At 41.6% G+C, this 16819-nt stretch overlaps 1 protein-coding gene across 1 annotated transcript in view; it reads right to left on the reverse strand.

The window, feature by feature from the left end:
- The window catches only part of LOC138758743 (ephrin-A5-like), a 377942-nt gene that overhangs the window by 40752 nt on the left and 320371 nt on the right, over positions 1-16819 (reverse strand). Inside the window, exon 2 of the mRNA XM_069928087.1 lies at positions 10316-10608. Within this exon, the coding sequence (XP_069784188.1) occupies positions 10316-10608 (293 nt within the window). The remainder of the gene's footprint in view (positions 1-10315; positions 10609-16819) is intronic.

The following is a 16819-nucleotide window of genomic DNA, read 5'->3' on the forward strand; positions in this document are numbered from 1 at the left end:
GGAATTTCCTGTGCAAAATCATTGCTATGTTTCCCCTTGTGAATGCAGTTCAAAGTAACCGACCATGTTCTAGTTGCTTTGCAATCTGATAAGGTGCTATGCAAGCGCAAATCTTTCAGTAATGTCTCCTCCGGAAGAGTTTTACATGAGGCCTTTCAGACTAAATCATTCTGCCATAAAGTATGCAAGACATTAGCTGCTGAGACATATTAAATTTACCACCATCCTTGACTGGCTGAATAATATATTTTTCTGGATTTTTTTTAAGAAGACAGTGGGTGAGTGAGTTTCATTTTCTACTCTGTTCTCCGTTCAAACCTCTTCAATAAACTCCCACATGACCAGTGTATATATCTTGTTCTTCACAATGTCAGAAGACAAGAAACAAAATAAATGACAAGTTATTTATGAACAGTACTCATTGACACACTAACAGACATCAAGTCACAACACTGCTTAAGTAAACAGTACAATACTTATCATCAGCGCACTGTGGGGTCGAGGATCATGTTCCTCACCTGGACTGTTGCAATAGAGGTATTTAAACTGCTGCTATCTTCTGTAGGATTTCATTTCAAACATTCAGGGAATAGGGTGTGACAGCCTCCCTTTATTAAAGGGAGACAGGCTCGTTCATACATAAATCCAACTCTGTCAGAGATTTCATTACATGATTCTCTCTGCAGCTGGTGAATTTCCAATATGGATTTTATAGCTTCCAGGAACTTGGGAACGTCACTGAGCTACATTGCAGGATGATTTCAGGGTAGTAATTTAGGACAGGAGGAACTGCTTTTCTTAGAGGGTGGTGAATCAGTGGAATTCTCCGCCCATTTAAGCAGGGAAGGATACCTCAGTAAACATATTTAAGACAAGATGGGATAGATTTTTACATAGTAGGAGAATGAAGAGAAATGGGGAAAAGGCAGGCGGGTGGAGATGAGCTGATCATCAGATCAACCATGATCTCATTTAATGCTGGAGCAGGCTCGACAGGCCAAATGGCCTACTCTTACTCCTATTTCTTATAGTTCCTTCTTTTGGTAGTTCAAAATGGTTCTGTCAAATTACTCCAAATGTTAAAACGTTTCTCCTTCCTTTCACCATTTTTCATCCCTCCCTCTCTATCAGAAGGCTACAGAAAATGGCAAATATGTCCGGGGTCATCACAGGCTCCAAACTCCCACCGAGTGAAGGCACCCGTGTGAGGTGCTGGCTCTAGAAAGTAGCCAAACACCTTAAAGGATACCCCTAACCCTGGTCACAATTTCTTCTTGCTGCTACCATCAGGAAGGAGGAACAGAAGCTTGAAGTTCAATGCCTCCAGGTTCAAGAACAGTTTTTATCCTTCCATCTATCAGGCTCTTGAATCTTCCCTTACTGTACGAACTGTAATCTTCTCCGAGACCTGAGAAATGCCAGTCTATACTATTGAAATGCTTATCTTCTCCACTCTATTTTCTCTCTCCTTCTCATCTCTATTTGGATACCATTTCTTGCTCCTTCATTCTCTTTTCTCCATTTTCTCTCTTCCTTCTTTTTTCTTCTCTTTTATCTCTCTCATTTCCTGGTCAATCCTCTGAAAACATTCCCTCTGAACCTCACCATTTCCCTGACCTCTTGATGATGTTCCTTAAAATGCTTTCTTGCACCCTTCAGGAAGTTACGTTCTGTTTAATAATTGCTCTGTGAAAGATCCGAGGAATGAGTTTTTCTGCGAGAGGCCCCAAATAATACATTGTTGTTGTTCAGTGGATCAAAGCTGGGGCGATGAATGCAAAGTACTCATGGAAAGTTATTTATTGTTTCTGCTCTTCAAGAAGAGGTGACACATGGTGAAAGTCCAGCCACTTGGCCCCAGACACCTTTACCTTAATCAAGTTCAAGTTTATTACCATCTGACTACAGATCTTCTTCTTTGGCTTGGCTTCGCGGACGAAGATTTATGGAGGGGGTAAAAGTCCACGTCAGCTGCAGGCTCGTTTGTGGCTGACAAGTCCGATGCGGGACAGGCAGACACGGTTGCAGCGGCTGCAGGGGAAAATTGGTGGGTTGGGGTTGGGTTTTTCCTCCTTTGCCTTTTGTCAGTGAGGTGGGCTCCGCGGTCTTCTTCAAAGGAGGTTGCTGCCCGCCAAACTGTGAGGCGCCAAGATGCACGGTTTGAGGCGTTATCAGCCCACTGGCGGTGGTCAATGTGGCAGGCACCAAGAGATTTCTTTAGGCTGTCCTTGTACCTTTTCTTTGGTGCACCTCTGTCACGGTGGCCAGTGGAGAGCTCGCCATATAACACGATCTTGGGAAGGCGATGGTCCTCCATTCTGGAGACGTGACCCATCCAGCGCAGCTGGATCTTCAGCAGCGTGGACTCGATGCTGTCGACCTCTGCCATCTCGAGTACTTCGACGTTAGGGATGAAAGCGCTCCAATGGATGTTGAGGATGGAGCGGAGACAACGCTGGTGGAAGCGTTCTAGGAGCCGTAGGTGATGCCGGTAGAGGACCCATGATTCGGAGCCGAACAGGAGTGTGGGTATGACAACGGCTCTGTTTACGCTTATCTTTGTGAAGTTTTTCAGTTGGTTGTTTTTCCAGACTCTTTTGTGTAGTCTTCCAAAGGCGCTATTTGCCTTGGCGAGTCTGTTGTCTATCTCATTGTCGATCCTTGCATCTGATGAAATGGTCTCCAGAACACGGTGCACACACATACACAGCATATAATAATCACAGATATACTGCAACAGATGATGTTATACTTTATATTGTATATAGATATGCTTTTGGAAGATAGATTGTGGGGTTTTAGTTAGGTCACACACAAACACTTCAAATCAGAACTCATTTAAAATTCTGGAGCTCTGCTCAAGCCAGACAGTCCAAGCTCCGAGTGCCTTTGCAAAAACTTTGAAGAATGCCTATAGAGACTTTACAAGTAGGTGCTAATTGGGCATGCTGTGGAGTAATGGGTTATTGTTTTGGAAAGCAACAGATGAATGAACTCAGAAGATTAGGTCTAGTGCCGCAGTTTGTCTGAGTGCAGTTTGCTGTTCTAAGAGGATCATGTGGTTTTCTCTGAGAGAGTGAGAGAGATAATTCAATTCTACAGTTCAGCAGCAGCAGCTGGGACTGGAATAGGACAAGCTGGCAAGCTTATGGAGAAGCCCCATTTTGAAGATGGGTTGTGAGTTCTTAGTTCAGCCTGGTCAAAGCCCTTGTGGTCCATACAAGAGGAGATGACTGGCTGTATTATGTTTCACTTGAAATAAGGGAAACAGAAAAGGAACTCTGTGGTGATGTGGATAAAGAGGTTATCATCTGGAAAACCCTGATGGGGCATATTTCTTCGACAAGACATTGATGTGGCTGATCAGAAGGAATCAGTTGGTGTCCAACGAGTAACAAATCTTGCTCTAAAAACTGACAAGAACCTTCTTGAGTGGTAACCATTTACCTTTCAAGCACCAAAGGCTGGTGAAAATCATAAATGTTAAATTCTGTGCACAGTGTAAGAATTCCCTGATACTGGTGAACTTGGAGGAGTGAGAAGTGAGATTGGACTGTGAGTCAAAGAACTTTTCTGAACTTACACATACATTACATGTGCGCTTAGAATTAGAAAGGGATTAAGTTAGGTTAATAGTAATAAGTTAGAGTTTGATCCTGTTTTCATATTTAAAGATAATTAAAAGCAATTTTTGTTTAAGCAACCATGTGAATTTCTATTGCTGCTGGGTTTTCGGGTGCTCTGGGCACATAACAATACTTATGATATAAAATACTTTCTAATAATTTATTTATTTACAGGATACCGTTCATCAAACTCACAGCATGTGGTTAGAAGCTATTTCCCAGCTTGGCAGTCCTGATTTTGATGCCCCTGTACTGGTTTCCTGATGGTAGTAGGCCAAAGATACTGTTTGATGGATAGAAATGGTCCTCTATAATTCTTTGAGCCCTGTTTAAGTAATGCTCCCGGTGAATGTCTTTAGTAGAGGAAGATTCTTATCCTTCATATAAATCTTGTCAGGGAGAGTGAGAGGGGTTGTTTATCTCAGTCAGGCAAGAGTCACTATGGCTGAGGGCCATACTTAAGTCCAGTGCAGCCTCTGCAAAGACTTTGTGGAGAAGAATCATTGTATCAGATTCTGTCTTCACTGGATCCTGAAGAGCTGATACAGCACCGTAGACAGCAATTATGGGCATTGGAATCCATGCTGTCCAATTAACTTACCAACCCCATATGTTTTTGAAGGGAACTGGAGCACCCAAGGAAATCCCATGCAGGTCATGAGGAGAACATGCAAACTCCTTACAGACAGTGCCGGATTCGAACCCAGATTACTGCCTCTGTCATAGTGTTGTGCTAACTGTTACACTAAGGAGCTGCCCAAATACTTCATGGGTGAATTGTTTAAAGAAGAAACATGAATGATGTACTTGTTTGATACTGTAATCAAGACAAAGAAAGACATGTTCTGATTCTATTCTATGTTCTGTACATATTTTATGAATAAAGTATATGTTCAAATAAAGAAAAAGTTCACTTGAGCTGGGCCACCATCTTTGGTTGTCACTTCTATAAGTCTGGCTCGTTCTGACACTGGTATTCATTTATTCACTTCTCCCTCCCTCCCATCTGGTTAGATGATTTGTCCTTTTCAAATCTCTCTTCATTTCATCACCCTAACCCACCCCGGGTTGTATTTTGGGATTTAAATTTAACTGGCTTAATTCTGGCCACTTGTGCACCATTAATTTTGGTTACTTCCCCATTGACTCTTATGCCTTCGGTTCCACTGGTCCAAAGGTCTGTGTTATTTCATGCAAATAGTTGCTGCATTTCAGTCCAAATGATTCACAACATAGTAAGGATTAAATCTGGGATTTCAGTAATTAATTCACCAAGGAAACATTAGCTATCTCCCAGGACAGTTTGAAGAGATTACTGTGAAGATTTTATAGGATTCTTCAAGGATAGGCCAGAGCAATCAGCCAATCAGATGATCTACACTTAGGACCAGCCGAGGTATTAATGGAGTCCTTGTTGCCTCAGTGGCGTGCAGTAAGCTAAAGTGCAATGTTACCCTTGATAAATGTCTTCAAAAAGCCTGTGTGGCTTTGGCCTCAGAGGTTAATGGAATTTAGTTTCTCAAGGAAGATCAGATATTTTTCTTCTGTATGGTCTTATTTAATGGAGCTTTCATGGAAACCAAATAGGAGGCAATTTCTCATGTTTAGTGTGAGTTGAATGCTAAATACAATAATTAATGTTGGGCCTTGTATGGATCATTCCTGTTCAAGATACTGAACTTCATTACATCAACAGCTTCGGGCTGGCTGCCATCTCTTTTTTTTTAATCTTGTTTTCAACTTTTCTATTTTCATATCCAAATTATGCTTCGGTTATGTGCTTTTATTTTTGTTCTGATTTTCTTAAGGCCTGGAATCTGGCATCTATGGGGATTGGTAGATGCTGGATAAATATATTTTCTGGTTGCTTGAGACTTATTCTTACAATGAATGCCTAACTATAACACCTGCATTAAAAATAAATAGGTTAAAAGTCAAAGATACTATACTTAATATTTACACTGAACAGATTTCACTTGCTTGAATATATAAATCATAAAGCATTTTACTTTATTTTCAGACACACCCTTTGAAAATATTTAACCGTTGCAGTATCTGCGGTTCCTCCCCTCCACAGAGATGAAAGACAAACAATATCATTATAGACAATTAACCCCTCCCCCTCCCCCAAGTTTACAGATAAAGCCTCTGACAAGGGTGACTCTTACTAAACACGGAGAAGGAGATACTTTAAGAGATTCATCCCAACGGTGAGCGGCATCAACCAGCTCTTCATCCTGGGTAACGCCATTGCTGTTTCACACAACTTTATTCAAACAGCTGCTATGAGCAAAGCCTGACCAAGGCTCCCCCTCCGCTGGCTGAATATTTGCTCCCATCTTCACCAAATGTTTATGTCTCCCCTCAGAGAACATGCACTTTTACAATTTTAAACTTACATTTTTTGCCTATTACTTTATTCTTATTTATTTTAATATTTTAAATTGAATTTCCTCGATTTTTTTTGCTGGATGTTTGAAGCAACCAGTTGCTTGAATTCTGGATACCAGGAGTTGTATATAACAATTTCAGGATGGCTATTTCCTGCAGATTAGCTCTCACTTTAACAGAGTTTCAAAAGAAGAAAGGCAGTATGAGCAGCAAATTCCAGATTTCTCTTTTTAAATGGGACATAACACGTCACCATTCAATTCATTCCTTATGGACAATGAGCAAAACACAAGCCACAGTGCCTTATTAAACTGGGTTGCAAACAAGAAAGTGTGGCGGCTGTCATTGTAAATGCAGTTGGATAATGACTTGCACAAAGACAGCTTTCACAGATAGTTGCACGATCACGATGTAAGTTTTATTGTGCTTCAGAAAGAGGGAATAAAAACTGGCCATTACATGAATAATATAAGGGGAAGTTTGAAACTTATTTAAAGAAGAAAGTAAGAGAAGGACATGCTAAAAGATAAGGTAAAAAGGCTCCTGTAAAACACAGATGTGGCATAGACCAGCCTGTACATTTTATATAATTCTGCCTCTTATATGGAAAACCCTGTCTTTGGACCAGGAAGAATGGAAGACTGAATTGAAAGGTCTACACAGCAGACTAAACAATGGATCAAGAGGTTGACACGGCAAACACAGGTTCATGAGTTCCACGCAGTGGGGATGAATATCAGGTCAAAAGATCAAGTCAGTCAGAGTGAACTTTGGGCCAAAGACTCTACACGATGAGATGGAACCTTCAATCAAAAACTCAGCACAGTAGAGTGCGCATTGGTCCATAAAGTCCACGCAGTGGGAATGAAGATTTGGATAAAAGGTTTATCTAGACTATGGAAGTGTATACCGTGTCAGGAGACACCGACACTGACAATGAATGTTTCTTTTACGAGATCTGCCTATTGCGAGTTACGGGGAGTGATGGGCATAATCTTTCTTGGATTTTAATGTTTTTTTTCATTTGAAATGAACAGACAACCATTGGGCGAATCTGTCTGTGCATGTGGGGTCTAGATGCTCACAGGAGGTGATCATAGTGTCATCAAGAGCAGGAAACGTCTCCCAATACCCTGCCCCATTCCCTGAGTGATCACAGTCTGGGTACAAGTGTTGACATACAATGGAGTGACAATCAGATGTGCCCATGATGTGCTCCTTTGTTTGAAAGCCCCCAGCTCTAAGGTATGCATATCCCTTGAATAATTATGGCATTTGATCAACGGGCCTTAGTGTGGAATGTTGACATTCTTTCATCTTTAATTTCTCCTGATAACGGACTGCCTTTGTGGTGGAACTGCAGCCTGAATCAGCAAGGACTTTCCTGCACCTTGCTCAAACTATGGACATTCAGCTATAAGTCTAACACGTAAGTGATGGGAGGTCCTGCTCCAAAGGTGGCCATCACTGCTCAGCTGAGCACTGCTACCTTTCACTATATCTCCACTAATACCTCCTCTCCTTGGCTCCCTCTGGATACAAGCAATGGGATCCTCCCCAGTTCCAATATGCTCCTCTCTGAGACACTAAATTCCAATCTACCCCACTGGTACCTCTGTTCAATCACCACAGCCTGCTTTTAAAGTGGAGATGTAAATTTATTTCACATGTGGCGTAGTCCAAAAACGACAACTCATACCTTGTTTTAGACTAACATTACTGTTGTAAGTGAATGCAAGTTTACGGCTATGAAATCTTGATGTGGTATTATGCTCCCATTGCAAATTTGTCAGCTTGTTTGAATTGGCAGGCCTGCTTGTATGTTGTGACAATGGTTAAATTTTTGGCTGAGCGCCCTTGTTGCAATTGGCATAAATGTCAACATCTGAAAGCAAATGAATGTGTTTGATTAACCACAAAGACAGAGCAACAGGGAGTCAAGTCACCACAGACATGAAGAGGGAGACTTTACTGAATGATGTACTGATGTCATTTCCCCTCCCTCCGCCTTGCTGCTCTAAATTGGATTGGCACTAATTTCCTGACCCTCTACTAGGCCAGTGCTGCTGTGGAGACCATTTGAACGAATTGGTTCAAGTGGCTCCCAAGAGTTGGATTGTGATGGTGTCTGGATTTGGGGAGTGAGGAGACAAACACCTTTTGTGATGGGTGGGAGGAGCATGGAGGGGGAGCCTGTAGAGAGGAACCTGGGATTATGGCAAAGAGTCATCATGGAATCAAGGCCGAATCACAACCTCAGGAATGTGCCCATGATACCTCCATCAGGGCCATTTGAATTGCATGGTCAAAAGTGGAGAGGCCATGCCCTTGTGCCTTGGAGTGACACTGGCTGGTGGCAATGCAGTGCAAGGAAGAGCTCAGTGATCCAAGGTGCAATCAAAACCCATGTTCAATTTCTAGGCCAATGTATTTAGGTTGGAATTGTAAGGTTCCTTTTAGTAAGGTTGAAGGTTCCTTTTCATTGTCACATAATAATACATTTTAAAATGTACATGATATTCTTTAACTTTTAGTCTGCAGGAAGGCAAACAAAGAGTCACCATGAGCATTGCTTGGCGCCCTTAACAATAGGAGAAATGGAAACAAAAGAGCATCCATTCAGAGTCACTAAACATCTGTGGATTTGTGACTAAGGTTAGTTTTTCCACAGGATTTTATTCCCCATTTTTATGACCATCCTGCAACTTAATTGGCAAAGGTAGTAAAGAATTTTGTTTTGGGAATTGAATTGAATGATCTATCTATTTATCTAATTATTTGTAGCCACTTGTACTGAATTACAGTTTTGTGTGGTATCCAGACAAGTCAAGCTATCCTTGAGTAAAACAGTGCAGAGTTGAGCCAACAATGAAGTTTCACTGGAGAGCTAGAGACTGAATTGGGAACTGCGACCTTGTAGCCCTCCACCTATAACCTGGCTTTGTCAATGCCACTATCTATTCCTCTATTACAGTCACCCATCCCTATCATGCAGGTGATTTGCTTCTCAAGGTGTTGGCTACTGATTTATTATAACACAGTTACCTGCCTCAAATCAGGCTCAGGTGTGCTCTGAATGGCAGAGTGATTCCTTCTCACCTTACTAACCAGAGGACTGAAAATATGTTGTCATACTTCAGATGTGACCACTGCCAAGAAATCCATGCCCAGTCATGCCATTGGCACTAAATATGCAATGTGCCAAGGACTGTTCTCTGCCTTTGAAACTCATAACATTGACTTCAGCAGAACCAAGTTTTGGAGGTAGGGTTCTGATGCTGCCATAGGACAAGGGGATGCCACTTCAGGTTTGAAGGGCGTAAGAACAGAGCTGCAAAGGAATTTCTTCAGCCAGAGGGTGGTAAATCAGTGGAATTTGCAGCAGCAGGTGGTTGTGGGGGCCAAGTTATGGGGTGTGGCAGAGATTGATTGGTTCTTGATTAGTCAGGGGATCAAAGGTGATGGGGAGAAGGCCGGGGCTGAGTGGGAGAATGGATCAGCTCATGATTGTATGGCAAAGCAGAATCAATGGGCTATTCTGTTCCTAAGTCTTATGCTCTTATATTCGGCACTGCTGTCCAAGGATGAGTGTTTATTATCACCATCTCTATCTTTTCCTCCATCTATTATCCTCTGGTTTAGTTATGCAAATAAATGCAACCCTCTCGAACCCGTTTATGAGGGTATGCCTTGATGTTTTACAAAGATTATTCAACTAATGGGAAGAGTGAACATCACACCCCAACATAAACCATGCACACAACAGTGTTAACTGGAAAGAAGAAGTAGGAATCCTGGATGTTCACAAAGACACACACGCACGCACGCACACACACACACACACACACACACACACACACACACACACACACACACACACACACACACACACACACACACACACACACACAAAATACTGGAGTACAATTTACAGATACATTTCTTGAGCAGAAGCCAACAAACTGAAGAATCACTGGGAAAATAGCATCAGAAATGTACTTCAAACAATTCACCAACCCTTTTATTAAGATGTCTCAAGGAGAAGAATGGATGAGGAAGGAGATTCAACTCATTTTGGGTGTTTCACCTTTACAGCACCTAGCCACCCACTAAATCATTCAAGCATTTTGTCTCCAACTATTCTTTCCGGGAACAGCCAAATTCGTAACCTAATTTTGCAAGTAGAATGTGCTCCTGACCTCAGTAACTTATCCCTTTCACTCATTTACAAATCCCACTGCAGCCCAGAGCTGAGAAATGGTCTTGGGTTTGGAGGAATCACATGGGAAAATACTCACATATATAATAATACTCATTTCCAGGTCGAAACTCAAAGCCTAGAGAAAATGGTGTGAAGAGCTGGAACTTCTCGGAGAACTTCAGGGGACCATTTGGTGTGCGTGGCCTGTTGCACTCCCAGCGCTTGAAGCCATTGTTCTTGTGGTCACAACTTCTGTAGCCCTCAAAATACACCATGTAAAGGATGTAACTCTCTGTCTTCTCCTCGGGCACAGAATCATCGTAGTGGGGGCAGTAGATGTCGAGGTAGTCATTGATGCAGACGGCAACAGTGTAGTCCCCTCTGTGAAACCTAACATTGGGGAAAAAAAAAACAAATCAGAAAATGGAGGAATTAAATCCAAGACCAAACAATTAGCCAATAGTGTTTGTCAAATTGAGTCCTTCAGAACTCCACTCAATGTTATATGCTATAATACAGCCATCATAGAAACAGGCTCTTGACCTACCTTGTACAGGCTGACCAACTTATCTACCTAACTTCATCCCATTTGCCTGCATTTGGACCAAATCCCTCTGTACCACCAGGTTCAGGAACAGCTGCTCAACAATAAACTCAATCAGGGACTCATTTACAGACTCTTACCTTTGCATTTTATTGATATTTTTCTATCTCTGTATTGCACAGTCAGTTTGTTTACATTTCTGTATCTGTTTACCTGTGTACGTTGTTAGGTAAAAACATCATGAGCTGGGAATGTAGAGGGAGTCACCCAGTGCTGGGCCGTAACAAGATGCAGTTGTGACCTTGTACTCTCAAGATAAGAGTGGGGATGACAAATTGATGTGCAGGAGGCTAGCAGAGAGGGACAGCAACAGTTTATTCATTGGACAATGTCATGGTATGATAATTTACTAAGTACGTATCCTAAGGTATATAAAAAACACCACTTGCTGATAACGGCAGAATGCGCCTTCTCCAACTAACACTGTTAGTTGCAAGTGTTACAATCCGGCAATAAAGAACAAAGAACCTTGATTTCGACTCAGTCTGGTGTTTGACTCACTCATTCATGAACAAAGCAGACTTAACAACGTTGAGTTTTTTGCACTGCCAAGACGTGGTAATTCTGCCTTGCCCACAGGAAAAACAAATCTCAGGGTGGTATGTACTCTGAGAATAAATCTGAAATCTTACTGTCCGTGCACTTTCTAAATGGTGCATCTGGACCCGCCTCTACACTTCCTGTGTCAGTTTTTACCCTCTGTGTACAAATCTTTTAAATCTTTCCCCTCTCACCTTAAATCAATGCCCTCTAGTTTTAAACTGCCCTGCCCTATGAAAAAGAGGGATGACTATTTACCTGTTCTATGATTTTATGGATCTCTATAAGGTCATCTCACAGCCTCCTGTACTCAAAGGAAAAAAGCCCAGCCTATTTAGTCTCTCCTTTTCACTAAAACATGACAGTACAGGAATTTATGCTCAGGAATCTTTTCTGCCCCTTTACCAATTTAATGGTATGTTTCATACAGCTTGGTGATAAGAAATGCACATAATACTCTAAGTGTGATCTAATCAACAGTTACAGGTCAGAGGATAACATGTGACCAATAATTCCTTCACGCTTATGGCTTGTGCAATGTGGATTATGGAAAGAAAGTGGAGAGTCATGTGGATAGATAGTCCATGCAAGATACCTAACCTCTAACAGCCACAATATTTATAGCTGATCTAGTTAGGATTTTCATCAATCACAACACAACAGGACCTTGCTGGGTACAATTGGAAAAAAGAGATGTGCATTGAACATGGGCTAGAAAGTTCAAAAGGAGAGCCCATAGCTGTGTCTAGTAAGGATGGAGGGGTGAGGCACAGAGGAGAGATTTCCTGTGAGCAGATACTTAATGACCACAAAGTCAGCCCCCAAAGGAGAGGCAGAAGAGGGAAGGGTGGTAGTCTGTGTGTGTGTGTGTGTGTGTGTGTGTGTGTGCGTGTGTGTGCGTGTGTGTGTGTGTGTGTGTGTGTGTGTGTGTTGTTGGTGGACAACTCTCCAGACACTCCACACAGCTACAAGACTTTTCACACTCCATTTTAGTTCCCATCTGCAAAGCTTCAGGCACACATTTGTAGCTTGGGGGTTCTATTTTTTATCTGGTTAGTTATAGGAGATCAATTAATGGGCTAATCACCACAGGCCAGAAATGTAAGGTGAATGACAAATGAATAACACAGGAAGCTGTTTTTGTTGCTCATTATGGGTCTGGTTGGAATCTACTGCTCCAGATGGAGTGGTAAAATCAATTCGACTGGACCCATATTATCACTTGAAGGATGAAAAGATGCTGACCTATGGTAACAAGTCAAAGATGTGGGACCAGCTTAATTGCCTTTGAAAGAGCAGTTGAACAGGAGGACAGAATGGCCTGGATCAGTCACTGGTAAAAGACTGGGGGTCCCTGTGGACATTTTAACCCCTCCTTAACCGAGGGAAGCAAAGCCAATTGCACTTTGCAACTCTAGCTGAGACTCAGGGTGGGATTCAGCTTAATCCATGCAGCAAAGCCGAGAACACTAGTAAAGGCATTCTATTCATCTGCAAGTGCTGAGACCCAGTAGGATAGTTGGAAACTGTCTCTCATGCAATTAGAGGGCATGCACCATTAAACTCCCAAAGCGCAGAGCTTCTTCGAGCATTTGTTCATTGAAGAGTTTGGCTCTCCTGTCAGCACAACCGATGAATGAAAGGAGAGAAGTGACAATGTGAAATGAGAGCAGAACTAGTGGCTGAGTGAGAGGGAATCAGGCAAGGGTTACACACACATCTTCACAAGTACACATGGCTCATTTAACAGTTTAATATCGACAAAGCAGAATGAGGAGGAATTATTTATATCTCCAAATAACTCCTGGGATGGAAACTAGATCCCAGTACAGTGCAGGTGTGTTGTGATTTATCAGCCTTGCATTCAGTAGTTGAAAATGACTTCAAGTTGCAGACTTAAGGCCTGGAGGTCACAAGTTGATTATTTTTATCAAAGCTAATTAACAGGCACCAGATGCAAAGGTAAGGGTGACATCGGAAGTGGGCTGATTGAAGATGGAACAAATGACGTGCTGCAAGCCTCCTGATGTAACCCGAAGACCAGGTGAAAATAGTGGGTGGGCTCCAATGTGGCAGCTGCGGGATATCAACCTGTTTTGCATCGTTCAATTAATTTCTTCCGATGGGATCCACCAGTGCACAGCGCGGAAGGGGTCATTAGAGATTTCAGGTACCGAGTGCTAATGCATCGCACTAAAGCTTTTACCATAACAAAGCATCTGCAGTCTGCTAATGTAAAAAGGCAGCTGTCTTTACAAGGGAGTGTTTCGCCAAACTGTTTCTCATTTGTTGTCAAACACATGGCTGGAGGATATAAATTATTGTGGATCATCCCTCCATTGGTTATTGAAGGATATGTCAAACCTTCCTTTAAGAAAAGGGTGACAAATAAAATCTTTGCCAATCCATTAAGGTGCTGAACAATCAGCACACATTTCTGGGGGGGTGTCTGGTGCATTGTCCTCTTGTCCTTGAGTCAAAGCACCTGTGGTTCAAGTCCCAAGTCGTCATCTAGGCTGTACCTCGGGAGTGCAAAATCGGTGGAGTACATTTCAAATCAGATGAAAAGTCACACTGATCTAACACATCATCAATGATTCTGCAAAGAAGACCCTAGGAATTTTCCCTGGTGGCCTGGACACTATTTATTCCAAAACAAACCACTACTGTTTTTTTTAGAACCTTGTTTAGTGCAGTTTGACTTATGTTTCTGACATTACAATCCCAACTGTACATACAGTGCTCTCCATAATGTTTAGCACAAAATACTTTTTCCCTATATTTGCCCAGTTATAAATTTAAACGTCATTTTTTTAACATTTAATTTGCTTTTAATTTAGACATACCATGCGGTAACAGGCCACTTTGGTCCATGAGCCCATGCTGCCAAATTACATACAATTTGTAATCAAACAATTCACATGATTAAAGTGCACATTCCAGATTTTATTCAAGAATATTTGACTGAACAGGGGGAAGTGATGTAATTTCTACATGGTCAAACCAAAATGCATAAAAATAACTTGGAATAACAGGGGCAAAAAAAGGGGTAAAAATAGTGTCTTTGTCCCAAACATTATGGAGGGCACTATAAATGTCTGTGAAATGTGATGGATCTCGCTGAGATTAGGGGACACACAGCGATAATAGGACATCTTTCAGAGATCAACGCAGCAAGTACTTTGTGCTACTTTGGTTGTTTGGGTCAAATCTTATTTTTTATACACATCTCTTTTTGGCTTCAGTGTTCAGCTGCACACATTCATTCAGAGAGTCACAGGCCAATCTAATGTCAATCCTCAGAAATAAAGTGTGTTTTCTTGCTGCATTAACTTGAAAACATTTCAACTTTCCGCTACTTTCCTGCTTTCATTTTGTGATCTAAATTTTGTTGGGAGTGATTTATTTAAACGGCTGTTCGGAACAAACAAATGAACCTGTTCCATTGACAGTTCAGTCCCACATCACTCGACACAACTTGGTCCTTATCGTTTTGTTGAGAAAGATTAAAGTTCATTCACCACCTTCCCCAAAATTTATTTCATCTTTAGTTCTCTCTCTCAGTGGACATTCATCTAGTTTCCTGTTGAATCACTGGCTCTGAATTGACGATGTCACACTGTTAACTGTGATTTGTTTTTTTAAAACTGTTAAATTTTATTTGTTAACTCTAAACACTATTTAAGAAAGAATTCTGAGGTGATAAAATCTATTTTGGGTATACTGGGACAGCAGTGTGAAATTAGAGAGGTGCTAGAAATGTAAATGCTGGAATCTTGAGCAAACAATGAAAGCCAAGAAGGACCCATCAGTAAAGGTAGAGAAATCGACAGTTAACGTTTCAGGTCGGGATACTTTATCAAGACAGGGTCTGTCCAATAAAGGTTCTCAACCTGAAATGTTGACTCTCCGTGGATGCTACGTGTCCTGCTGAGTCCATCCAGGAATGTGCAGTTAATTGTAAAAGTTAAAGGTTCTATTATTGCCATGTATTATTTCATTTAGAATGTAACATACATGAAATTCTTTATCTTTTGTCTACCGTAAGGCAGAGAGAGAGTCACCGCTTTTGTCTAGCACTCCTCACAGAAACCTACAGCACCTGATGTTCCTCGCTGGCCTCCCCTCCAAGTACTGACCAGGCCTGAGCCTGCTTAGCTTCTGAGATCACACAATTTCAGGCTGTTTGGTGATCCACAGTGAATGATGAATTACAGCAAACTGCAGATGTTTGAAATCTGAAATAAAATGCTGTAAATATTCAGTAGGCCAGGCAACATCTGTGGAAGGAGTGGCAGAGTTAATGTTTCAGATTTAAGATACTGTCTGACATCCGGAACAAAAAATGATGAACCACTGTAGAAAGTCAATAGGTTGAATTTTTAAATGCAATTTAAATAAAAATTAGACATACAGTACAGTAACAGGCCATTTTGGCCCATGAATCTGTTCCGCCCAATTTACACACAATTAATCTACACCCCCGGTACGTTTTGAATGGTGGGAGGAAACCGGAGCCCCTGGGGGAAACCCATGCAGACACGTGGAGAACATACAAACTCCTTACAGACAGCGTGGGATTCGAACCCCGGCCCCAATCACTGGTGCAGTAAAGGCATTGAGCTAACTGTTAAGCAGTATCCGTGGGGAAAAAAAATAATTGTCAAAGTTTTGGGTATCCACAGTCTGAAAAGTGAGAAAGGACGTTGAATTTGTAAAGAGAAAACTAGTCTTCATCGAATCTTCTATCAAAGTGAAGCAATTCTAACTGTGTGTTTGACTCTGCAAGTGTAAAGTTGTTGACAAAATAATGGCACAAACCACAAAAAGCAATTGCTACATGGATGTTTGCAAATGCATTACCACAAACCACAAGGAAAAGATGGGTCTGAAATATTGGCATTTAAAGCCTGGCACTAACGAATGCACATTCAATGCTTCAGTACCATACTCTCCAACCTCCGCAACCCCCCCCCTCCCCCCATCCCACCAAAACCCTGGAGCTGCGTTTAAACTCACTGTGAAAGTGGACTACTTTCTAGTGATAGCAACATTCCTTGCAAATGGCAGCACACGATCAGGTCATTTGTAATGAACCAAGTCCCCGCACTGTCTGGGCTCACGCTTCCAGATTGTTTACAGTACGTTATAGTCTTATGGTAACAATGTAGATGAGCAGGTAGACTAGCATATGAAGATCGAGAGATAAGTTCAAATCCTATTCTATCACCTGGGGATTCAAATTCAAAGAAAGGTAAAAAGCTCATATATTAGATGGTTGTTTAAAAACCCGTCAGGTTTACGAAGGAAATCAGTCATTCATATCCAGTCTGACTTTTATATGACTACAAACTCATCAATGTGCTTGTCTCTTTCAGCTTCACCATCTGGTGGAAAGCTCAGCATTCTGTGGGGAAAGAATGTTCTTAAAAAATACCTTACTGGATTTTTAGTAAC

The sequence above is a fragment of the Narcine bancroftii genome, chromosome 3, assembly GCF_036971445.1.
Source record: "Narcine bancroftii isolate sNarBan1 chromosome 3, sNarBan1.hap1, whole genome shotgun sequence".
NCBI classification, from domain to species: Eukaryota; Metazoa; Chordata; class Chondrichthyes; order Torpediniformes; family Narcinidae; genus Narcine; species Narcine bancroftii.